General features: G+C 41.0%; 1 protein-coding gene across 1 annotated transcript in view; it reads right to left on the reverse strand.

The window, feature by feature from the left end:
- The window catches only part of CELF4 (CUGBP Elav-like family member 4), a 1,552,143-nt gene that overhangs the window by 120,176 nt on the left and 1,404,774 nt on the right, over positions 1–27,193 (reverse strand). Inside the window, 3 exon segments of the mRNA XM_053701051.1 lie at positions 10,247–10,396; positions 17,433–17,580; positions 24,721–24,864. Coding sequence (XP_053557026.1) covers positions 10,247–10,396; positions 17,433–17,580; positions 24,721–24,864 — 442 coding nt within the window.

Consider the following 27,193-nt stretch of genomic DNA (forward strand, 5'->3'; position numbering starts at 1 on the left):
ATGAGGTAAGTACTGAGGAGCAGTGATGTACATGGAGGTAAATACTAAGGAGCAGTGATGTACATGAGGTAAGTACTAAGGAGCAGTGATGTACATGAGGTAAGTACTGAGAGCAGTGATGAACATGAGATAAGCACTGAGAAACAGTGATGTACATGAGGTAAGCACTGAGGAGCAGCGATGTACATGAAGTAAGCACTGAGGAGCAGTGATGTACATGAGGTAAGTACTGAGAGCAGTGATGTACATGAGGTAAATACTGAGGAGCAGTGATGTACATGAGGTAAGAACTGAGGAGCAGTGATGTACATGAGGTAAGTACTGAGGAGCAGTGATGTACATGAGGTAAGAACTGAGGAGCAGTGATGTACATGAGGTAAGTAATGAGGAGCAGTGTTGTACATGAGGTAAGTACTGAGGAGCAGTGATGTACATGAGGTAAGTACTGAGGATCTGTGATGTACATGAGGTAAGTACTGAGGAGCAGTGATGTACATGAGGTAAGTACTGAGGTGAGGAACAGTGATGTACACGAGGTAAGTACTGAGGAGCAGTAATGTATATGAGGTAAGTACTGAGGAACAGTGATGTACATGAGGTAAGCACTGAGGAGCAGTTATGTACATGAGGTAAGTACTGAGGAGCAGTGATGTACATGAGGTAAGTACTGAGGATCTGTGATGTACATGAGGTAAGAACTGAGGAGCATTGATGTACATGAGGTAAGTACTGAGGTGAGGAACAGTGATGTACATAAGGTAAGTACTGAGGAGCAGTGATGTACATGAGGTAAGCACTGAGGAACAGTGATGTACATGAGGTAAGCCCTGAGGAGCAGTGATGTACATGAGGTAAGTACTGAGGAGCAGTGATGTACATGAGGTAAGTACTGAGGAGCAATGATGTACATGAGGTAAGCACTGAGGAGCAGTGATGTACATCATGAGATAAGTACTGAGGAGCAGTGATGTACATGAGGTAAATACCGAGGAGCAGTGATGTACATGAGGTAAGTACTGAGGAGCAGTGATGTACATGGAGGTAAATACTGAGAAGCAGTGATGTACATGGAGGTAAGTACTAAGGAGCAGTGATGTACATGAGATAAGTACTGAGGAGCAGTGATGTACATGGAGGTAAATACTGAGGAGCAGTGATGTACATGAGGTAAGTACTAAGGAGCAGTGATGTACATAAGATAAGTACTGAGGAGCAGTGATGTACATAAGATAAGTACTGTGGAGCAGTGATGTATATGAGGTAAGTACTGAGGAGCAGTGATGTACATGAGGTAAGTACTGAGGAGCAGTGATGTGCATGAGGTAAGTACTCTGGAGCAGTGATGTACAAGGAGGTAAGCACTGAGGAGCAGTGATTTACATGAGGTAAGTACTCAGGAGCAGTGATGTACTAGGAGGTAAGTACAGAGGAGCAGTGATGTACATGAGGTAAGTACGGATGAGCAGTGATGTACATGGAGGTAAGAACTGAGGAGCAGTAATGTACATGAGGTAAGTACTGAGGAGCAGTGATGTACAAGGAGGTAAGTACTGAGGAGCAGTGATATACATGAGGTAAATACTGAGGAGCAGTGATGTACATGAGGAAAGTACTGAAGAGCAGTGATGTACAAGGAGGTAAGTACTGAGGAGCAGTGATGTAAAGGAAATAAATACTGAGGATCAGTGATGTATATGGAGGTATATACTGAGAACAGTGATGTACATGGATGTAAATACTGAGGAGCAGTGATGTACATGAGGTAAATACTGAGGAGCAGTGATGTACATGAGGTAAATACTGAGGAGCAGTGATGTACATGGATGTAAATACTGAGGAGCAGTGATGTACATGAGGTAAATACTGAGGAGCAGTGATGTACATGGAGTTAAATACTGAGAGCAGTGATGTACATGAGGTAAATACTGAGGAGCAGTGATGTACATGGAGGTAAATACTGAGAGCAGTGATGTACATGAGGTAAGTACTGAGGAGCAGTGATGTACATGAGGTAAGTACTGAGGAGCAGTGATGTGCATGAGGTAAGTACTCTGGAGCAGTGATGTACAAGGAGGTAAGCACTGAGGAGCAGTGATTTACATGAGGTAAGTACTCAGGGGCAGTGATGTACAAGGAGGTAAGTACAGAGGAGCAGTGATGTACATGAGGTAAGTACCGAGGAGCAGTGATGTACATGGAGGTAAGAACTGAGGAGCAGTAATGTACATGAGGTAAGTACTGAGGAGCAGTGATGTACATGAGGTAAGTACTGAGGATCTGTGATGTACATGAGGTAAGAACTGAGGAGCAGTGATGTACATGAGGTAAGTACTGAGGTGAGGAACAGTGATGTACACGAGGTAAGTACTGAGGAGCAGTGATGTATATGAGGTAAGTACTGAGGAACAGCGATGTACATGAGGTAAGCACTGAGGAGCAGTTATGTACATGAGGTAAGTACTGAGGAGCAGTGATGTACATGAGGTAAGTACTGAGGATCTGTGATGTACATGAGGTAAGAACTGAGGAGCAGTGATGTACATGAGGTAAGTACTGAGGTGAGGAACAGTGATGTACATGAGGTAAGTACTGAGGAGCAGTGATGTACATGAGGTAAGCACTGAGGAACAGTGATGTACATGAGGTAAGCACTGAGGAGCAGTGATGTACATGAGGTAAGTACTGAGGAGCAGTGATGTACATGAGGTAAGTACTGAGGAGCAATGATGTACATGAGGTAAGCACTGAGGAGCAGTGATGTACATCATGAGATAAGTACTGAGGAGCAGTGATGTACATGAGGTAAATACCGAGGAGCAGTGATGTACATGAGGTAAGTACTGAGGAGCAGTGATGTACATGGAGGTAAATACTAAGGAGCAGTGATGTACATGAGGTAAGTACTAAGGAGCAGTGATGTACATGAGGTGAGTACTGAAGGGCAGTGATGTACATAAGATAAGTACTGTGGAGCAGTGATGTATATGAGGTAAGTACTGAGGAGCAGTGATGTACATGAGGTAAGTACTGAGGAGCAGTGATGTACATGAGGTAAGTACTGAGGAGCAGTGATGTATATGAGGTAAGTACTGAGGAACAGCGATGTACATGAGGTAAGCACTGAGGAGCAGTTATGTACATGAGGTAAGTACTGAGGAGCAGTGATGTACATGAGGTAAGTACTGAGGATCTGTGATGTACATGAGGTAAGAACTGAGGAGCAGTGATGTACATGAGGTAAGTACTGAGGTGAGGAACAGTGATGTACATGAGGTAAGTACTGAGGAGCAGTGATGTACATGAGGTAAGCACTGAGGAACAGTGATGTACATGAGGTAAGCACTGAGGAGCAGTGATGTACATGAGGTAAGTACTGAGGAGCAGTGATGTACATGAGGTAAGTACTGAGGAGCAATGATGTACATGAGGTAAGCACTGAGGAGCAGTGATGTACATCATGAGATAAGTACTGAGGAGCAGTGATGTACATGAGGTAAATACCGAGGAGCAGTGATGTACATGAGGTAAGTACTGAGGAGCAGTTATGTACATGGAGGTAAGAACTGAGGAGCAGTAATGTACATTAGGTAAGTACTGAGGAGCAGTGATGTACAAGGAGGTAAGTAGTGAGGAGCAGTGATATACATGAGGTAAATACTGAGGAGCAGTGATGTACATGAGGTAAGTACTGAGGAGCAGTGATGTACAAGGAGGTAAGTACTGAGGAGCAGTGATGTAAAGGAAGTAAATACTGAGGATCAGTGATGTATATGGAGGTATATACTGAGAGCAGTGATGTACATGGATGTAAATACTGAGGAGCAGTGATGTACATGAGGTAAATACTGAGGAGCAGTGATGTACATGGAGTTAAATACTGAGAGCAGTGATGTACATGAGGTAAATACTGAGGAGCAGTGATGTACATGGAGGTAAATACTGAGAGCAGTGATGTACATGAGGTAAGTACTGAGGAGCAGTGATGTACACGAGGTAAGTACTGAGGAGCAGTGATGTGCATGAGGTAAGTACTCTGGAGCAGTGATGTACAAGGAGGTAAGCACTGAGGAGCAGTGATTTACATGAGGTAAGTACTCAGGAGCAGTGATGTACAAGGAGGTAAGTACTGAGGAGCAGTGATGTACATGAGGTAAGTACTGAGGAGCAGTGATGTACATGAGGTAAGAACTGAGGAGCAGTGATGTACATGAGGTAAGTAATGAGGAGCAGTGATGTACATGAGGTAAGTACTGAGGAGCAGTGATGTACATGAGGTAAGTACTGAGGATCTGTGATGTACATGAGGTAAGAACTGAGGAGCAGTGATGAACATGAGGTAAGTACTGAGGTGAGGAACAGTGATGTACACGAGGTAAGTACTGAGGAGCAGTGATATATATGAGGTAAGTACTGAGGAACAGCGATGTACATGAGGTAAGCACTGAGGAGCAGTTATGTACATGAGGTAAGTACTGAGGAGCAGTGATGTACATGAGGTAAGTACTGAGGATCTGTGATGTACATGAGGTAAGAACTGAGGAGCAGTGATGTACATGAGGTAAGTACTGAGGTGAGGAACAGTGATGTACACAAGGTAAGTACTGAGGAGCAGTGATGTACATGAGGTAAGCACTGAGGAACAGTGATGTACATGAGGTAAGCACTGAGGAGCAGTGATGTACATGAGGTAAGTACTGAGGAGCAGTGATGTACATGAGGTAAGTACTGAGGAGCAATGATGTACATGAGGTAAGCACTGAGGAGCAGTGATGTACATCATGAGATAAGTACTGAGGAGCAGTGATCTACATGAGGTAAATACCGAGGAGCAGTGATGTACATGAGGTAAGTACTGAGGAGCAGTGATGTACATGGAGGTAAATACTGAGGAGCAGTGATGTACATGAGGTAAGTACTAAGGAGCAGTGATGTACATGAGGTGAGTACTGAAGAGCAGTGATGTACATAAGATAAGTACTGTGGAGCAGTGATGTATATGAGGTAAGTACTGAGGAGCAGTGATGTACATGAGGTAAGTACTGAGGAACAGTGATGTACATGAGGTAAGTACTGAGGAGCAGTGATGTGCATGAGGTAAGTACTGAGGAGCAGTGATGTACAAGGAGGTAAGTACTGAGGAGCAGTGATATACATGAGGTAAGTACTGAGGAGCAGTGATGTACAAGGAGGTAAGTACTGAGGAGCAGTGATGTAAAGGAGGTAAATACTGAGGATCAGTGATGTACATGGAGGTAAATACTGAGAGCAGTGATGTACATGGATGTAAATACTGAGGAGCAGTGATGTACATGAGGTAAATACTGAGGAGCAGTGATGTACATGGAGGTAAATACTGAGAGCAGTGATGTACATGAGGTAAATACTGAGGAGCAGTGATGTACATGGAGGTAAATACTGAGAGCAGTGATGTACATGAGGTAAGTACTATGGAGCAGTGATGTACATGAGGTAAGTACTGAGGAGCAGTGATGTACATGCAGGTAAATACTGAGGAGCAGTGATGTACATGAATTAAGTACTGAGGAGCAGTGATGTACATGAAGGTAAATACTGAGGATCACTGATGTACATGAGGTAAGTACTGAGGAGCAGTGATGTACATGAGGTACGTGATGTACAAGGAGGTAAGTACTGAGAGCAGTGATGTACATGAGGTAAAAACTGAGGAGCAGTGATGTAAATGAGGTAAGTACTGAGGAGCAGTGATGTACATGAGGTAAGTACTGAGGAGCAGTGATGTGCATGAGGTAAGTACTCTGGAGCAGTGATGTACAAGGAGGTAAGCACTGAGGAGCAGTGATTTACATGAGGTAAGTACTCAGGGGCAGTGATGTACAAGGAGGTAAGTACAGAGGAGCAGTGATGTACATGAGGTAAGTACCGAGGAGCAGTGATGTACATGGAGGTAAGAACTGAGGAGCAGTAATGTACATGAGGTAAGTACTGAGGAGCAGTGATGTACATGAGGTAAGTACTGAGGATCTGTGATGTACATGAGGTAAGAACTGAGGAGCAGTGATGTACATGAGGTAAGTACTGAGGTGAGGAACAGTGATGTACACGAGGTAAGTACTGAGGAGCAGTGATGTATATGAGGTAAGTACTGAGGAACAGCGATGTACATGAGGTAAGCACTGAGGAGCAGTTATGTACATGAGGTAAGTACTGAGGAGCAGTGATGTACATGAGGTAAGTACTGAGGATCTGTGATGTACATGAGGTAAGAACTGAGGAGCAGTGATGTACATGAGGTAAGTACTGAGGTGAGGAACAGTGATGTACATGAGGTAAGTACTGAGGAGCAGTGATGTACATGAGGTAAGCACTGAGGAACAGTGATGTACATGAGGTAAGCACTGAGGAGCAGTGATGTACATGAGGTAAGTACTGAGGAGCAGTGATGTACATGAGGTAAGTACTGAGGAGCAATGATGTACATGAGGTAAGCACTGAGGAGCAGTGATGTACATCATGAGATAAGTACTGAGGAGCAGTGATGTACATGAGGTAAATACCGAGGAGCAGTGATGTACATGAGGTAAGTACTGAGGAGCAGTGATGTACATGGAGGTAAATACTAAGGAGCAGTGATGTACATGAGGTAAGTACTAAGGAGCAGTGATGTACATGAGGTGAGTACTGAAGGGCAGTGATGTACATAAGATAAGTACTGTGGAGCAGTGATGTATATGAGGTAAGTACTGAGGAGCAGTGATGTACATGAGGTAAGTACTGAGGAGCAGTGATGTACATGAGGTAAGTACTGAGGAGCAGTGATGTATATGAGGTAAGTACTGAGGAACAGCGATGTACATGAGGTAAGCACTGAGGAGCAGTTATGTACATGAGGTAAGTACTGAGGAGCAGTGATGTACATGAGGTAAGTACTGAGGATCTGTGATGTACATGAGGTAAGAACTGAGGAGCAGTGATGTACATGAGGTAAGTACTGAGGTGAGGAACAGTGATGTACATGAGGTAAGTACTGAGGAGCAGTGATGTACATGAGGTAAGCACTGAGGAACAGTGATGTACATGAGGTAAGCACTGAGGAGCAGTGATGTACATGAGGTAAGTACTGAGGAGCAGTGATGTACATGAGGTAAGTACTGAGGAGCAATGATGTACATGAGGTAAGCACTGAGGAGCAGTGATGTACATCATGAGATAAGTACTGAGGAGCAGTGATGTACATGAGGTAAATACCGAGGAGCAGTGATGTACATGAGGTAAGTACTGAGGAGCAGTTATGTACATGGAGGTAAGAACTGAGGAGCAGTAATGTACATTAGGTAAGTACTGAGGAGCAGTGATGTACAAGGAGGTAAGTAGTGAGGAGCAGTGATATACATGAGGTAAATACTGAGGAGCAGTGATGTACATGAGGTAAGTACTGAGGAGCAGTGATGTACAAGGAGGTAAGTACTGAGGAGCAGTGATGTAAAGGAAGTAAATACTGAGGATCAGTGATGTATATGGAGGTATATACTGAGAGCAGTGATGTACATGGATGTAAATACTGAGGAGCAGTGATGTACATGAGGTAAATACTGAGGAGCAGTGATGTACATGGAGTTAAATACTGAGAGCAGTGATGTACATGAGGTAAATACTGAGGAGCAGTGATGTACATGGAGGTAAATACTGAGAGCAGTGATGTACATGAGGTAAGTACTGAGGAGCAGTGATGTACACGAGGTAAGTACTGAGGAGCAGTGATGTGCATGAGGTAAGTACTCTGGAGCAGTGATGTACAAGGAGGTAAGCACTGAGGAGCAGTGATTTACATGAGGTAAGTACTCAGGAGCAGTGATGTACAAGGAGGTAAGTACTGAGGAGCAGTGATGTACATGAGGTAAGTACTGAGGAGCAGTGATGTACATGAGGTAAGAACTGAGGAGCAGTGATGTACATGAGGTAAGTAATGAGGAGCAGTGATGTACATGAGGTAAGTACTGAGGAGCAGTGATGTACATGAGGTAAGTACTGAGGATCTGTGATGTACATGAGGTAAGAACTGAGGAGCAGTGATGAACATGAGGTAAGTACTGAGGTGAGGAACAGTGATGTACACGAGGTAAGTACTGAGGAGCAGTGATATATATGAGGTAAGTACTGAGGAACAGCGATGTACATGAGGTAAGCACTGAGGAGCAGTTATGTACATGAGGTAAGTACTGAGGAGCAGTGATGTACATGAGGTAAGTACTGAGGATCTGTGATGTACATGAGGTAAGAACTGAGGAGCAGTGATGTACATGAGGTAAGTACTGAGGTGAGGAACAGTGATGTACACAAGGTAAGTACTGAGGAGCAGTGATGTACATGAGGTAAGCACTGAGGAACAGTGATGTACATGAGGTAAGCACTGAGGAGCAGTGATGTACATGAGGTAAGTACTGAGGAGCAGTGATGTACATGAGGTAAGTACTGAGGAGCAATGATGTACATGAGGTAAGCACTGAGGAGCAGTGATGTACATCATGAGATAAGTACTGAGGAGCAGTGATCTACATGAGGTAAATACCGAGGAGCAGTGATGTACATGAGGTAAGTACTGAGGAGCAGTGATGTACATGGAGGTAAATACTGAGGAGCAGTGATGTACATGAGGTAAGTACTAAGGAGCAGTGATGTACATGAGGTGAGTACTGAAGAGCAGTGATGTACATAAGATAAGTACTGTGGAGCAGTGATGTATATGAGGTAAGTACTGAGGAGCAGTGATGTACATGAGGTAAGTACTGAGGAACAGTGATGTACATGAGGTAAGTACTGAGGAGCAGTGATGTGCATGAGGTAAGTACTGAGGAGCAGTGATGTACAAGGAGGTAAGTACTGAGGAGCAGTGATATACATGAGGTAAGTACTGAGGAGCAGTGATGTACAAGGAGGTAAGTACTGAGGAGCAGTGATGTAAAGGAGGTAAATACTGAGGATCAGTGATGTACATGGAGGTAAATACTGAGAGCAGTGATGTACATGGATGTAAATACTGAGGAGCAGTGATGTACATGAGGTAAATACTGAGGAGCAGTGATATACATGGAGGTAAATACTGAGAGCAGTGATGTACATGAGGTAAATACTGAGGAGCAGTGATGTACATGGAGGTAAATACTGAGAGCAGTGATGTACATGAGGTAAGTACTATGGAGCAGTGATGTACATGAGGTAAGTACTGAGGAGCAGTGATGTACATGCAGGTAAATACTGAGGAGCAGTGATGTACATGAATTAAGTACTGAGGAGCAGTGATGTACATGAAGGTAAATACTGAGGATCACTGATGTACATGAGGTAAGTACTGAGGAGCAGTGATGTACATGAGGTACGTGATGTACAAGGAGGTAAGTACTGAGAGCAGTGATGTACATGAGGTAAAAACTGAGGAGCAGTGATGTAAATGAGGTAAGTACTGAGGAGCAGTGATGTACATGAGGTAAGTACTGAGGAGCAGTGATGTACATGAGGTAAAAACTGAGGAGCAGTGATGTAAATGAGGTAAGTACTGAGGAGCAGTGATGTACATGAGGTAAGTACTGAGGAGCAGTGATGTAAATGAGGTAAGTACTGAGGAGCAGTGATGTACATGAGGTAAGTACTGAGAGCAGTGATGTACATGAGGTAAAAACTGAGGAGCAGTGATGTAAATGAGGTAAGTACTGAGGAGTAGTGATATACATGAGGTAAATACTGAGGAGCAGTGATGTACATGAAGGTAAATACTTAGGATCAGTGATGTACAAGGAGGTAAGTACTGAGGAGCAGTTATGTATATGGAGGTAAGTACTGAGGAGCAGTGATGTATATGGAGGTAAGTACTGAGGAGTAGTAATGTATATGGAGATAAGTAGTGGGAAGAAGTGATGCACATGAGGTAAGTTAGAAGTGATATAGAAGGCTATCAATACCGTGTTAGAGAATTAATCTAAAAGAGAACAAGTGTCGGTATTACCCTCAGGTTATACTCATTACATTGTATCAGGTTATACTCATTACATTGTATCAGGTTATACTCATTGCATTGTATTAGGTTACATTACATTGTAGTAGGTTACACTCATTACATTGTATCAGTGATGTACAAGGAGGTAAGTACTGTGTTAGAGAATTAATAAAAAAAAGAGAGCAAGTGTCGGTATTACTGTCAGGTTTTTACATTGTATCAGGTTATAATAATTACATTATATCAGTGTGTCTCACTCATCAGTAAGGTACGTACCTGGGTAAGGATGGATTCCATTGGCAAACACAGCCTCTGCTGCAGGTTGGCCATTAGCTTGTGGTGGGAGGCCAGTGAAACCATTCACCCCAATAGGAGACGGAATACTAGGCACAGCTGGTGCAGTAATGCCCGGGGGAGTGCTTCCACCTGCAGGAAGGAAGCAAGACATTTCAGCATACACTTGGCCCTGTGACTTATGTTACATAGGGTTCAATCAGTAATGCACTTTGCACATGGGAGAAAACAGTTTAGATCCAGCCTTCAATATTGCCAGGGACATAACTACATAACTACAGGGGTTCCAGGGTTCGCCACTGCTACTGGGCCCATCCTTTTAAGGGTCATGCCCACTGCTGCTTAAAGGGGCAGTAAACCTAGAAAATATTATTATATAATTTTGCACATAGTGCAAAATTATATAACATTATCTTAGCCAAACTTTATGCAACATAATATTGCCTCAGAAAGTTGATTAAAAAAAAGAGGGTTTTTCAGACCACCACTCTTGCTCTACTGAGCGGGTCTGGTTTTCCCCCTGAGTGCATCTGGGCAGCTGTCTAGTCACAGCCCGGCCCGATCGCGCCATTACACTCAATGCAGCTCGCTCCCGCTATCAGACAAAGCAGGAGCGAGCTACATTGAGTGTAATGGCGTGATCGGGCCGGGCTGTGACAAGACAGCTGCCCAGATGTGCTCAGGGGGAAAACCAGACCCCCTCAGTAGAGCAAGAGCGGCGGTCTGAAAAACACTTTTTTCAAATCAAATTTCAGTGGCAATATTATGTTGCATAAAGTTTGGCTAAGATAATGTTATATAATTCTGCACTATTTGGAGAATTATATAAAATTATTTTCTAGGTTTACTGCCCCTTTAAGCCGAGTCAAATATCAGAGCAGCTTGTTTACCCAGGTGCAGTTTTTCTAATCACCACTAGAGGCCACTAAACTTTTGGTGACTGAAAAACAACTGGGAAAAAGAAAGCACTCTCAGAACAGAAAGCAAGCAGTTTGCTGTGATGTTTTTATTAGTGCTGTATCATTTGTTAGGCCTGCTTGCTAGGATGTGCATCAACTCCCTCTTGTGTGTGCATGTGTTTGTTTGTGTATGTGCATATATGTGTGTGTATGTGCATGTGTTTGTGTGTTTATGTTCATATATATGTGTGTATGTGTTTTGTGTATATATACGTTTGTGTGTATGTGCATATATGTGTGTGTATGTGTTTGTGCATATATGTGTGTATGTGTGTTTGTGTGCGTGCATATATGTGTGTGTATGTGTTTGTGTGTGTGTGCGTGTATGTGCATATATGTGTGTGCATATGAATATATGTGTGTGTATGTGTTTATGTGTTTGTGTGCGTGTATGTGCATATATGTGTGTGCATGTGTTTGTGTGCATACGAATATATGTGTGAGTATGTGTATATGCATATATGTTTGTGTATGTGTATGTGCATATTTATATGTGTGTGAATGTGTTTGTGTGTGTGTGCATGTGTTTGTGTGTGCATGTGTTTGTGTGCATATGTAGTATATATGTGTGTGTGTGTGCATGTGTTTGTGTATATGCATATATGTGTGTGTATGTGTTTGTGTATGTGCATATTTATATGTGTGTGTATGTGTTTGTGTGTGAGTGTGTTTGTGTATGTGTGTAGGTATCTATATGTATGTGCATATATGTGTGTATGTGTTTGTGTATGCAAGTGTTTGTGAGTGTGTGTAGGTGAATATGTGTATGTGTTTGTGTGTGCATGTGTTTGTGTGCATATGAATATATGTGTGTGTTTGTGTATATGCATATATGTGTGTGTATGTGCATATTTATGTGTGTATGTGTTTGTGTGTGCATGTGTTTGTGTGCATATGAATATATGTGTGTGTGTACATGTGTTTGTGTATATGCATATATGTGTGTGTATGTGTTTGTGTGTGCGTGTGTTTGTATGTAGGTGAATATATGTATGTGTTTCCGTGTATATGTGTGTTTGAGATATATATATTGTTCATTAGCTATCATCTATCTATCTATCTATCTATCTATCTATCTATCTATCTATCTATCTATCTATCTATCTATCTATCTATCTGCCCATAATACAAGCATGTTGCACAGTTTTTATACACTGAAGCATGCTATACAATCATGTGCCCCAATTCTCTCTATTGCTAAAGGTTTCAGGAAACAATAGCAATTGGGGCAGATTTTGTACAGATCCTGAACAAGCGGCAAATGATTAGCACTGTATGCCGTTCTACATTAGTGTTGTGCCATAGCTATACCCAGTGACACTAAGTACTCCACAGGTTAAATTGCTGTGCTTACGCTCCCTAATTTGGCTGTAAACTGCAGATCTCTGGTTCAGTTCTGCTAGTTGGGGAAGAATGTAAACCGCTGCAGGCGAATCACTTTACCTCCCTGCTCCTCCATTTACCCAACGTTAATTGAGTACTAATTATGCACATATTGTTCTCCCTTCACCTCAGACGCTGTCATGCTGACTATTGCTGCCCCCCCCCCCCCCAAACAATACCGTTATTTGAATTGACATTTTTAAAGTTCCAGTATAGATCTCCTTGGGAATATAATGACAGCTGCTGGGCTTGTGCAAAATTAACACTCAGGAAAAATGTACATTTTCTATTCATCAGTCAAGTAAAAAGCCTGTAAAAAATAAAAACCCTTCCCTTGTGTTGGCAGTTTCCTCTTCTATTATAAGCGCTGACACCCAAGCTTGATATGACAGTTCCTTGTGTGCGGTTTCACACTGCGCTGTGTGCAGGATGAAAGGCGGCATTATTTTGAACTGCCTCATCTACCTCATTCTGCTTACTAAGCCTTCACTCGTGCTTGTACTGTACTTTCTTTATCTGCAGCTTTGCTGTATCAGCACAAACACATGGGAGTCACAATTGTCTTGCTTGTCCTAATCATATTTTTATATAGCATAAAGCATTGCATGCAGGGAACGTGATGTTAAAGGGAGGCTGACACCTCTGTGTACTTTATTTTGATGTCAAAGTGATTAGGAGCTCATGATGCATTGTTGAGGGCTAAGTTTGCCACCTCGGTCATGTTTTCCTGGACATTTATGAGTTTTATGTGCTGAAGGGTGTGCCAAGAGGAACATGAATGGTGTTGTTCAGTGTCACTATTTGTGTGCTGTGCTGGGTGTGAATTCATGTTACTACTTGCACGGCCTGCAGCATGTATAACTCATAAGTGTCTAGGAAAGCATGGCCGAGGTGGCAATCCTATTGAGGCCACAGTGTCATTGTGCCTGTGGCAATATCCAAGCTGCAACATTGAGACATGCGTGATACTGAACCATAACTGATAATTCCTAAAGAGGGGTAACATCTATTTCCATGACATTTTTAAGTGGGTGTGGAACAGGTGGGTCCATTTGTGTGACCCATTCACTCTATATTCTGCAAGAGCAGTAGCACAGCTCACATGACATCCAATCACTCTCCTATATACCAGGGCTTATGTGTATCTGAATCTGCAGAACGTTCTCTCTAGCACTACAAGCATGAACAGCTATATCTAATCCTTGCCTGACCCTATATTGTGTGGTTGGCAGCTGTTACCAACTTCAGGTACCCTTTTCTGTGACTCAGCAGCTGCTATTGTTTGAAGAAGATGGTCACTTCCAAGGCTAAAAAGAAAAACACAGCTGCTCCGAACTCACCAGCAAAAATCCCAGCTTCTGGCACCTGATGATGACGTCAGACGCCAACAATGGTTTTTAAAGACAGGGTGCAAGCCGCAAAAAAGCGAAAAACATAACTGCAACTTCACAAGGAACAAAATGGATATTGGCTGCACAGCAGTGGTAAATAAAAACAAAAAGTTTATTCAAACATTGCCTATGATTTACTAGAGGCCTCACCAGCCTCTCCAGCTCCTCCTGCCTCAACAGACCCCCCAGATTTATCAACCTCACCAGCCTCTTCAGTTTCACTATCTTCACTAGCATCTCCTGCTCTTCCTGTCTCACTAGCATCTCCTGCTCCTCCTGCCTCACTAGCCTCTCCAGCTCCTCCTGCCTCACTAGCATCTCCTGCTCCTCTTGCCTCACTAGCATCTCCTGCTGCTCCTGCCTCACTAGCATCTCCTGCTCCTCCTGCCTCAATAGCATCTCCTGCTGCTCCTGCCTCACTAGCATCTCCTGCTCCTCCTGCCTCACTAGCATCTCCTGCTCTTCCTGTCTCACTAGCATCTCCTGCTCCTCCTGCCTCACTAGCATCTCCTGCTGCTCCTGCCTCACTAGCATCTCCTGCTGCTCCTGACTCACTAGCCTCTCTAGCTCCTCCTGCCTCCCTAGCATCTCCTGCTCCTCCTGCCTCACTAGCATCTCCTGCTCCTCCTGCCTCACTAGCATCTCCTGCTCCTCCTGCCTCACTAGCATCTCCTGCTGCTCCTGCCTCACTAGCATCTCCTGCTGCTCCTGCCTCACTAGCCTCTCTAGCTCCTCCTGCCTCACTAGCATCTCCTGCTCCTCCTGCCTCACTAGCATCTCCTGCTCCTCCTGCCTCACTAGCATCTCCTGCTCCTCCTGCCTCACTAGCCTCTCTAGCTCCTCATGCCTCACTAGCATCTCCTGCTCCTCCTGCCTCACTAGCATCTCCTGCCTCACTAGCATCTTCTGCTCCTCTTGCCTCACTAGCATCTCCTGCTCCTCCTGCCTCACTAGCCTCTCTAGCTCCTCCTGTCTCACTAGCCTCTCTAGCGCCTCCTGCCTCACTAGCATCTCCTGCTCCTCCTGCCTCACTAGAATCTCCTGCTCCTCCTGCCTCACTAGCATCTCCTGCTCCTCCTGCCTCACTAGCATCTCCTGCTCCTCCTGCCTCACTAGCATCTCCTGCTCCTCCTGCCTCACTAGCATCTGCTGCTCCTCCTGCCTCACTAGCCTCTCCAGCTCCTCCTGCCTCTCTAGCATCTCCTGCTCCTCCTGCTTCACTAGCATCTCCTGCTCCTCCTGCCTTACTAGCATCTCCTGCTCCTCCTGCCTCACTAGCCTCTCCAGCTCCTCCTGCCTCACTAGCATCTCCTGCTCCTCCTGCCTCACCAGCCTTTCCATTTTTACCCTTACCAGCCTCACCCAGCTCCTATTGCCTCACCAGCACCTGCAGCTTCATAAACCTCACCAGTCTCTCCAGTTTCACTACCCTTAACAGCCTCTGCAGCTACTCCAGCTTCATCAACCTCACCAGCCTCTCTAGTTTTATTACCCTTACCAGCCTCACCCATCTGCTCTTGCCTCACCAGTCTCTGCAGTTTCATCAAACTCCCCAGCCTCTCCAGTTCCATTACCCATTCCAGCCTCTCCATCTACACCTGCCTCATTAACTTTTTCAGTCTCATTACCAGCATCTCCAGCTCCTCTTGCCTCATTAGCCTCTGCAGATTCACTACCAACTCCAGCCTCTCCAGCTACACCTGCCTCACTAACCTCTCCATTTCCACTACCCTTACCAGCCTCTCCAGCTCCTCTTGCATCTCCAGCCTCTGCAGCTTCATCAGCCACCCAAGCCTCTCCAGTTTCACTACCAACTCCAGCCTCTCCAGCTACACCTGCCTCACTAGCCTCTCCATTTCCACTATCCTTACCAGTCTCTCCAGCTCCTCTTGCCTCACCAGCCTCTGCAATTTCGTCAGTCTCACTAGCCTCTCCAGTTTCACTGCCAACTCCAGCCTCTCCATCTACACCTGCCTTACTAGCCTCTCCAGTCTCATTACCATTACCAGCCTCTGCAGTTTCGTCAGTCTCACCAGCCTCTCCAGTTTCACTGCCAACTCTAGCCTCTCAATCTACACCTGCCTTACTAACCTCTCCAGTCTCATTACCATTACCAGCCTCTGCAGTTTCGTCAGTCTCACCAGCCTCTCCAGTTTCACTGCCAACTCTAGCATCTCCATCTACACCTGCCTTACTAACCTCTCCAGTCTCATTACCGTTACCAGCCTCTCCAGCTCCTCTTGCCTCACCAGCCTCTCCAGTTTCACTACTAACACCAGCCTCTCCATCTACACCTGCCTCACTAACCTCTCCAGTCTCATTACCATTACCAGCATTGGCAGCTTCATCAGCCTCACCAGCCTCTTCAGTTTCACTACCCACTCCAGCCTCTCCAGCTACACCTGCCTCAATAACCTCTCCATTTTCATTACCGTTACCAGCCTCTCCAGCTCCTCTTGCCTCACCAGCCTCTGCAGCTTCATCAGTCTCAACAGCCTCTCCAGTTTCACTACCCTCACCAGCCTCTGCAGTTTCATTGACAACTCCAGCCTCTCCATCGGCACCTGCCTTACTAGCCTCTCCAGTCTCATTACCGTTACCAGCCTCTCCAGCTCCTCTTGCCTCACCAGCCTCTCCAGTTTAACTACCAACTCCAGCCTCTCCAGCTATACCTGCCTCACTAACCTCTCCAGTCTCATTACCATTACCAGCATTGGCAGCTTCATCAGCCTCACCAGTCTCTCCAGTTTCACTACCCACTCCAGCCTCTCCAGCTACACCTGCCTTACTAACCTCTCCAGTCTCATTACCATTACCAGCCTCTCCAGCTCCTCTTGCCTCACCAACCTCTGCAGCTTCATCAGCCTCACCAGCCTCTCCAGTTTCACTACCAACTCCAGCCTCTCCAGCTTTATCAACCTCGCCAGTCTATCCAGCCTCTTCAGTTTATCAGTTTCTATGTTATTCTAAGCAGCAAATTGACTAAAGCCCAGAGATCACAAAGATATGAGTAAACTTTAGTGAATCAGCTGAATAGAACAGCATCGTAACTGGTGCTATAGAGCAGATGTGTCAAGTCATACAGGGGACAGGGTTGACTAGCTATTATAGCATACTAGGAAAATTCACCCTGCTCCGCTGTAATGCGGGTTTCCTCTATACTAAACTAATTCATCATCTACTTCATGTGATCCTGCAAAACTATGCAATAAAAAAATTAGATGAGGGTGAAGCTTTATTAAGCCATTTAATGTGATTCTTTGTGGGTAACATTCAATTTTGGGAGCTTTGTGCACTCATACAATAGAATATATATTTGTAGCACTGTTTCGGTTCTGTGATGTCATCATATATGCAACTTAGTGCACACTATGAATTATTTTTCAGAGCTGGTAAATGGGGGGGGGGGGGGGGTTTGAGCAGTAAGAGGTGTACCTGATGTTGGAGTCATTGGAGCCGCTGCCAGGCCATTCATATTTAGAGCTGCCATCTGTTGCATCTGGGCTGCTGCGAATGCCGCCATAGGGTTGAGGTATCCGCCTTGCGCAACGGATGCCATAATGGCAGCTTGCTGCTGCATCAGCTGAAACAAAGGGAACAGAGAAAAAATATCACGAGTTACAGACAGGACCCCCCCCCCATCTCACAAGAACATATATCATATACACTCAGCTAAATCTACTGTCATAGAAAACACTATCTAAATGCAGTAAATATAAACGTATACCAGTAATGCACAAGTATCTACTAAATCCATTTAACCATTAAGAGGAAGGATTGAGAAAATAACATATCTTCAATGCTTGACTCATCTACCTCTGGTTTTTGTTCTTTTATTTTTTTTTATTTAAACTAACTCAGCCACTTGAAAATGAAAAAAAAAAAAATAATTCTAGCCCATTTTAAAGCATTTTTGTAATTTCAGGGTTTACTGAAAAGACCCCATGTGTCTAGGAAGTTATGTTTTAGTCTTGCAAAAAGCATTTTTATGGAAATATTATTATTTATCAAAACAGTTTTTCTTTTATTAAAAAAAAAAAATATATATATATATATATGTAACAATATTTTTGTATATTTTTATGGGATTGTACATTAATGACTCAGTAGAGGCTGAGCTTCATGTCATGCTGTGAGAGTTGCCCACATCTGCAGCTGGGCAAAGGATCAGTACCCTCACCCAGCTTAACCCACCAGCACAACACATAGCAAGCCTCAGGCTTAATGCTGCGCTCCTTGGAACTCACAGCCCATTGCATTCTGGGATATGTGGTTGCACTTTGTTGTTAAGGCACCAGGCGGGCCAGGCAGCTGTACCAGATTCTCATGTTTATTTAAAAAATATCTCCATGCCAAGCTCCTTCTCATTGCCAAGTCTCCCTGAAGTTCTCTGAACATATCAGGATATGAATAGGTCTTGCAGTTATCACCTCTACTTTGTAGCACAAACAGAAGAGGTTAACATTGCTTCCATACAAACTTTATGCTTTCTGTTCTGTTTCCGAATAATTCATCTTTTGTTATAATGTTTAACATTTTCTTCTTTAATGACCAAGCTGGTTGTTGCAATCATTGCATGCTGAATACAACACAAATATTTTTATTTCCTTTTTTTTGGCAATTCTAGTGTTTTATCCTCCACTGTTCGTGCAGCATAAGTTATGTGAATTTTCGGTGGCGCTGTGCCCATATCAGTGAGGCTACTATGGGCACACTGCTGTGTTAAACTCAGATAACTTATGTAAATGTTTCATAATCATTTCAATAACTTTTGTGACAGAGGGAGGGCTGCTGCTATGGAATCACATTTTCCAACACTGTCCTAGATTTATTTTAAAACAAAATTGTTCTAGATTGTATCATTTGGGCAATAGTAAAGGATCACTGCTTACTGTTATCAGTCTTAAAGGGCCACTGTAAGTAAATATTTTCTATGCCTGTTACTAACTAACTACCCCAAATACACTTTTTATCAATAGCATTTCATTAACATATCTCTACCGTATATATGAAATCTTGTCTGCAAATTTAATTGTTTTCCAAACCCACTCCGTGGGTATCCTTTGCTCTGTACCAATCCGTTTACAATACCTAGGTTTCAAAATGGCGCGCAAAGTTATTGGTTTAAGTGCTGAAAATAGTGGGCAGGATAACGTGACATCATCGGCGAATAAAAGATATAACTTTTAGAACATGATGAAACTTCGTTTTGGAGAAAATATAGGTCAGTAGGTTTTAATTAATGTTTATTAACTTTAATATGTTAGTTGTTTAGCTTAAAAATTATAACAGAAAGTAATCCTTTAAATGTAACTCTTTGTACCCCTTTCTCTCTAGCTTTATCCTTTTCCAGTAATCTGGTAAAAAGACCTACCTGGCAATTTAGGTGGCTATTATTATTATTATCAGGTATTTGTAGAGCGCCGACAGACTCCCGAAAACCCTGTAGAAAGGCAGAGCTGTCAGTCATCCTGCATTTTGTGGGATTGTCACAGTTAGGGAGCCCTGTATTGCCTCCCCCCTATACTATATATGCTCTGGTTACACAAACTGAAACTAGGATATTGCTAAACACGCCTACAAACATCCAGCTCCGCCCCTCAACTGCACAGCCCCAAACCTCCCTAACTCCACCCCCAAACAGCTAAATTGCACACTGAGGCCGCCTATCCTAACAGCTTCATTGTCAGGAGGTTTGGAAACACTTTTGCAATAAATAGAGCTGGTTCACTATCATGTCTCCGAATATTAGTAAGCTCCTCTAGATCAGTGTTTTTCAACTAGTGTGCCGTGAGAGATCCTCAGGTGTGCCACGGCAGACTGACAACAGTGTGACATATTTTTTTAAAGTTTGCTTGTTTCTTACTCCCAGTGCAGGGGTAGTTTGTAGGAGGCATGGCATAACAGCACAATACATACAGTGTGTGTGTGTTTGTGTGTATGTGTATATATATATATATATATATATATATATGCTGTATTAGGCTACAATGTGTGATTTTTTTTAAAATTTTGGGATGGTGGTGTGCCACAGGATTTTTTAATGTAAAATAGTGTGCCACGGCAAAAAAAAGGTTAAAAATCACTGCTCTAGATAACAAATGAGTTACATGATCTATTTATTTTTATTAATCTATGCAAGTGATACATATTAACATATTATAAAATATAAAGTCCACAGCAGGTTCTTGGCAGGAATTTCACCTGTGCAGGAGTTTGCAGGAATGCATAAAATGTATAAAACAATGCATTTAACTCCTGCAAACATCAGCTCCAGAGCAGAGCCCCCCCCCACATTTAACCCCTTCACAGTCAGATAAATCTGTTTGCAGCTCTCACTAACAGCTAAGGGGTTATATGTTAGGATTATTTTCCCCAAACAATGAAGCTACAGAACAGTTTTATTATTCTAAATAAAATCAAATAAGAACAGCTGATAAACTGAGGTCATAAAAAATATATCATTTTTATTAATTAAAAAAAAGAAAAAGAAACACTGAATGTTGCTCATATATATTTGTAGTAACAATTAATTCTCAGGGCAATTGTGAATTTATGCATAAAAATAAGCTAAAAATAAATGGAGAGTCTTCCAAGAAAATTGTTCAAAGTTGCCAAAGATTCTGTAAAAATGTAACAACTGCAAGGAAGTGTGAAAGACTGAAATTCCTACAAAAAGCAACAGCTCTAAAAAATGTGAAAATTAAAAAGTCAAAGGCTTACATTTTAAAAAGTAAGTTAACCCCTTAGAAGCTAGAGGTTTGCTTTGTGTTGCTTAATATAGCAAGCAAGCGCTCTTTAACATTCAAGGGGTTAAACAACTTAAAATATTTATCAATAGTTACATTTTTATGTTAGATTTTACAACAAGAGTTATATACTAAGGGTTATTCATATGAAATTAATCCATTTTAAAATCATTTTGAATTTTTATTATATAACATACTATTTTTTCCCATTACAAGTGAATCAATAGCTCTTATCACTAGATTATTATTATTATTATTACCATCAATATCATCATCAATAGAAGTTTATTTAGCAATTTAATTAAGTGACACATAACAAATCCAGTAACCGGTGCCATTTACGATGTTTAGCAAATAAGTCTAAGTGGGCAAAAGAAAAAAAAACACAAACACACAAGTATATATATATATATAGTGATCACTTTTTGGCAATTTAGTCAGTACATCCCCACTTGTATTCCAGCCTAAGAAAATTTTATATATATATATATATATATATATATATATATGTATATATATATATATATATATATATATATATATATATATATATATATATATATATATATATATATATATAATTTATTGGAGATAAATTCTGAATATGTAACAAATAAAATATACAAATATACATGAAAATGATCTTTAGAGAAAATTCATAAACATGCAAAAAGAAAATGCTCTAATATATCAGAGCACTTCATCATTGCATATATGTGTTTAACCCCTGCAAATTGGTTAAGTACATAGTTAAAGTCATCTCCAGAGAAGCAAATGTTGAGCCAATTCTGAGAGGCAAATCCTCATCTAGCTACCAGAAGTACATTGTTGGTACTGGGCATATGTACATATGCTTTTCAACAAATGATACAGAAAGAACAAAGTAGATTTGAAAATAGAAGTGAATGTAAAAGTGTTTTAAAATTGCATGATCCATATGAATAAATTTAAGTTGAATTTTGAACTTACATTTTCCTGTAAGAACTTTATTGATGGTGTGTTTCAGAAACAAAACTATATACTAAATTAAGACCATTTAGATTCCAAAGTTTTAGGACTTAACTGTAATACAGTTTTACTGAAGATTTTTTTTTAAAAACAAACGGGCTAAAAATATTTGTTTTACTTTGGAATTTATCAATCTAGAGAGAGAAAGAAAAAAATGCAGTGTAAGAACTGACTGGCACTGAATCCGTCTAACAAAGCTCTTAAGAAATGAGTTGAGTAACCTCAGGGGCTGGCTATGGTTTAGCTGATCACATTTTATTTGCTCGCTAGAAGAGGCAGACGCAGGCTCTGATAATGCAGTTTGATTTCTTCTTGTATAATGTTCTTAAGGGAAGCGTTTGCTCTCAATGTGAAGTCACATCATGTTGTTCTAAAATGTATGATATTAGACGATCCCCATGTCTGTAAACAAAGGTTTTTTTTTGTAGATAAATAACCCAACAAGGATGGGAATTTTGACTTACATAATATTATCTCAATGAATTCTGCTAAATATCCACTTAAATATGTTTTATATCTAATGTATTAGATTTTTCTTATTATCTAAACAATTAAAATATACCCATTATTTCCATGTTTAATGTTAACATTATTTTGTGGATATATTTTAGTTATTTACAAGACCGCTAATGCATGCAGGGAAAAGGGATACTATAATATATATATGTCATACTGTATATATGACTATAAATACTGATCCTATTAACACATAATCTAGCACAATATATATGTTTGTGTGTGTATATATACAGGTGGCCCACGGTTCAATTTACACCGTTTCAGAATAACAACCTTTTTTCCAGTCATGTGACTGCTATTGAAACGTATTGAGAAGAAGTGCATTTATTAAAATAGCCAGTAGGTGGAGCTGTCCGCTTGTGTTGCAGCAAAGCCAAGCAAGCTGAAATTAATCAGTTTAACCAGACCTGAGCTATCGAGCAGATTTCAAAGGAACAAGATCTTCCTGTCTATAAATCAGTCCAGATTGGAATGCATAGAAAGAACTGTTTGCAGAAAAATGCAAGTGAAGGCTGTGTTGTGTGATTATTGTATTAGGTTTATAATGCTGTTTAGCAAATGTTTTTGTTCATTTAACTTAGTTTAATTATATATTCTGTGTTGTGTGATTATTTTATTAGGTTTATAATGCTGTTTAGCATTTAAAGTCTTCATTTCAAAGCTTTAAAAAATGTATTAGGTGTTACTTATGACAATTTCGAGAGGGGCCTGGAACCTATCTCCCTCACTTCCCATTGACTTACATTATAAACTGGGTTTTAATTTACAACAGTTTCGATTTTCAACCATTCCATTTGGAACCTAACCCCGGCGTAAACTGAGGGCTACCTGTATATATATATATATATATATATATATATATATATATATATATTTATATACAAAAGTTCGAAAATAAAGCACTCGCTGGGCTTCAGTCAACTATGCTAATCTTTTTATTACTGTGACGTTTCGGGACTGCAAGTGTCCCTTCTTCTGACAATCAACAAGTGAAAAGAACAACCTTTTATAGGCCTGTAATCCCCTCCCTCTACAGGCTACCCATCGAAGTGAACCGTGTGCAAAATGCAGGAATGCATGCAACCTGCCTCTGTAAACTCAGTGATGTATATAATGTGTACATAAAGAATCTAAGTGGGAGCGCAAACTCATTGTGTAACCAATGTGATCTTAATTATGTTTGGTATTATTACTGATTGCTGGAATGCAAGGTCGCAGGAGGCGCTTAGCAATACTTTTCAGTATGTTGTTAATCATGCACCGGCACTATCTATAATTGAAGTCAGCTCAAAGTAGTGGGCCAGGACTGATTGCATGGGTTTGACCCAGGGCCAATCAGAAGCATGGGTGTGTCATTGCGCGTCCAAAATGTGAGACTGTTTACATAGCCATAAGGAGTAGGCACAGACAGCCGCTGCGGAGGGGAATTAACAGCATTAAGATTCTGCTGATTATTATTATCGGAGGGATGGATGGGATGTACATTTACTTGGATGATCACATAATTAAGATCACATTGGTTACACAATGAGTTTGCGCTCCCACTTAGATTCTTTATGTACACATTATATACATCACTGAGTTTACAGAGGCAGGTTGCATGCATTCCTGCATTTTGCACACCGTTCACTTTGATTGGTAGCCTGTAGAGGGAGGGTATTACAGGCCTATAAATATTTGTTCTTTTTCACTTGTTGATTGTCAGAAGAAGGGACACTTGCAGTCCCGAAACCTCACAGTAATAAAAAGATGGGCATAGTTGACTGAAGCCCAGTGAGTGCTTTATTTTAGAACTTTTGTACATTTCTTCAAATAGCACCCTGGCAGTTGTGGTGTTGGTAATAGTGCACACACAATCTGGAATATATATATATATATATATCACACAAACAATATAAGGCATACTTACATGCAGTGCAACATTTCACATAACGTGTAAGTTATGGGGTGGGTAGGTAGGGGGTTATGGGGGAACTTAGGTACTCAGCACTCCAATTCATCATGATTGTAGCACTCTGAACCTGAAATGTGTCACCATGCCCCTTAATCTGCAAGGTAATGCCCTGTATATCCAGATCAAGTGGAGATGGAAAGAAAGGAGAAAATAAATTTAAATAATAAAATAATAGGGAGTATAAAATAAACTCCACTGTGTGTACCCCATACAATGATTAATTAATTAATTATTTAAACCCCCAATGTTAATGTGTAGACTGACTAGAGCTGGCATAACCTGTCATTGGTAAGCGAGTGCTGGGGGCAGAGCTAGCATGGCTGGCAGGTCCGCTAAGTAACAGGAAGCCTTCATCAGCCATTTGCTCATTGCTTTGATGTTAAATTCTTGAGACAATTTGACTTGGGCATACTGCAGTATGAGGTTATTATGATATCAAATCGACATGCCCACATTTGCACCCTGTATACCAAAGTATAAGTTATGAACTTACTGCTTGTGCATAGGCGCCGTAAGCTCCAAACTGAATGGCCATTGGGTTGAACATTCCCATCTGGCCGGCCATTTGCTGCATGCGTCTCATTGTGCGCTCCTTATCTGTGTCTGCAAACTTCACCACCAGACTAGAAGAAGCACCCTAAAAAATAAAGAGAAATAATTAGATATATGTAGCCAGATAGAAAGATGGAATGACAGATAGATAGTTAGATAGATAGTTAGATAGATAGATAGATAGATAGGTAAACCTTACATTATTTGTAATAGCCGCGATTTTTTTAAGTAGAGTATCAAACAGTAATGTGTTTTCAATTACCTTTGAGGTTTAGTAACAAAATAAAAAAAACTTTAATCATTTTATATCTAATCTTTCTATATAACAGCACACACTTTATTCTAAGCAAGTTGCACAGGGATTGTTTCAGAAGACAAGTTACATTAATACAAGGTTTATACATTGACAAGAATTCCCACTTCAGATTAATGAAACGTGCACGTATTGAGTGCTACATGGGTACACAATTTCCATTTTTAACCACATAGTGCTGATATTGATCGATCCAAATCACAGCCTTAATTGCTGCTCATTGACAAAAGAATATTTTAATGCATACATTTCCTACTAAATTTCAACCAGCCCAGTCTTAATCAGACCGGCAACACCTATTTAATTAAACCGGATCCAATGTGCTATTTGCTGGGTCTAATGATAGAAGTCTCTTTATAGTAGTGTTTGAGGAATTCAAAGCTCATTTCAGATTGGTTTTTCTAAGATTAAGGGGATTCATTTTGTTTGTCCTGGAAATGCTAAACTTGAGTGAACCTTTTCAAGTGTATTGATCACATATATGTCCATGTTTTCTTTCTTTATTGTTCTTATTAGGGCACCAATTTGGTCCAATATTTTTCACATTTCTCTGAGAGCTCCTGACATATTTCAATAAATGCAAGTTGTTTTGTTTTGCTTTTTGGTATTTTAAAGAAATTGTTCTTTCTTTCCTATTTGCAAATTAATGAATGTGTCAGCTTTCTAACTAAACTGTCCTATATGCAAATACACAGCTTATCATGGATTTTGGGCTTTGACTAAAGAGAAAAAATAAATTGTTATTTAAGAGACATTACATTATGAAATAATCAGCAATGTGTAAAAAATAGAAATTATAAAGGGATATTAAACTGATGAGCACAGCACAGTGTTTATCAGACACATTGCTCTTTATTTTACTCCTATGACCGATGCTCTATACAAAGCAATTCTCTTATCTTAACACCTTAAAGGACCAGTCAACACTGTAGATTTGAGTAATCAACAAATGCATGATAACAAGACAATGCAATAGCACTTATTTTGAACTTCAAATGAGTAGTGGATTTTGTTTCTGACAATTTTAAAAGTTATGTCTTTTTCCACTCCCCCCTGTACCATGTGACAGCCATCAGCCAATCACAAATGCATACACATACCATGTGACAGCCATCAGCCATTCAAAAATGCATACACACTTATTCTTGCACATGCTCAGTAGGAGCTGGTGACTCAAAAAGTTTAAATATAAAAAGACTGTGCACATTTTGTTAATGGAAGTAAATTGGAAAGTTGTTTAAAATTGCTGCTCTATCTGAAAAATGAAAGTTTAATTTTGATTGAGTGTCCCTTTAAATGTGCCAGATTTTAAAGCTGAACACAGCCATTTTGGAGTTTAGGTATTCTTGTACCCTGTGACAAGAGATGCGCTCATTCACAGATCAGTGACACCCTTGGCTTTTTTTTTTACAGCTGTATTATATGCCTTGAGTCAGTGAGCATTCAATTATATATTAAATAAAGGTAAAATGTTCCTTTAATCAACACTTAAAATTAACTTTCAACTTTAGAACCTGTTCCTTTAGCAGACCTCCTCATCCCTATACACAATCTTTTATTAAAGGGATATGAAATCAAAAGGTTTTTTTTTCATGATTATGATAGAACTTTCTAATTTATTTCTATTATCAAATTTTTTTCATTCTCTTAGCATCTTTTATTAAAAAGCAGGGACGTATGCTTAGGAGCCGGACCATTTCAGAAGCACAATACGGCAGTCATCCATTTGCAAGATCACTAGATGGTAGCACTATTTGCTACCATGTAGTATGCCAGATGCCTACCTAGGTATCTCTTCAACACAGAATTTTAAGGGAACGAAGCACATTTAATAATAAATTCTGTCTGAATTACAAAATAACATTTTTGGGTTATTTATTCTTTTAAAATCACATTGGGTTGATAACTATGAAAAAGCTTTTATGATTCATATAGAGTGCACAATAAAAAATAAAAAAAAAAACAATTTCTTTAGTCAAATATACCTTTTTCTTAGTATTCTTTGTTGACACTTATCTCCTTTCCATGAGAGTATATTGAGGTTGGCCAAGAAGTGTGCATGGGTTTAACATTGTTGGAAATGCTGCAAATATAGCTGCCA

Source organism: Bombina bombina, chromosome 2, assembly GCF_027579735.1.
Source record: "Bombina bombina isolate aBomBom1 chromosome 2, aBomBom1.pri, whole genome shotgun sequence".
Taxonomy (NCBI): domain Eukaryota; kingdom Metazoa; phylum Chordata; class Amphibia; order Anura; family Bombinatoridae; genus Bombina; species Bombina bombina.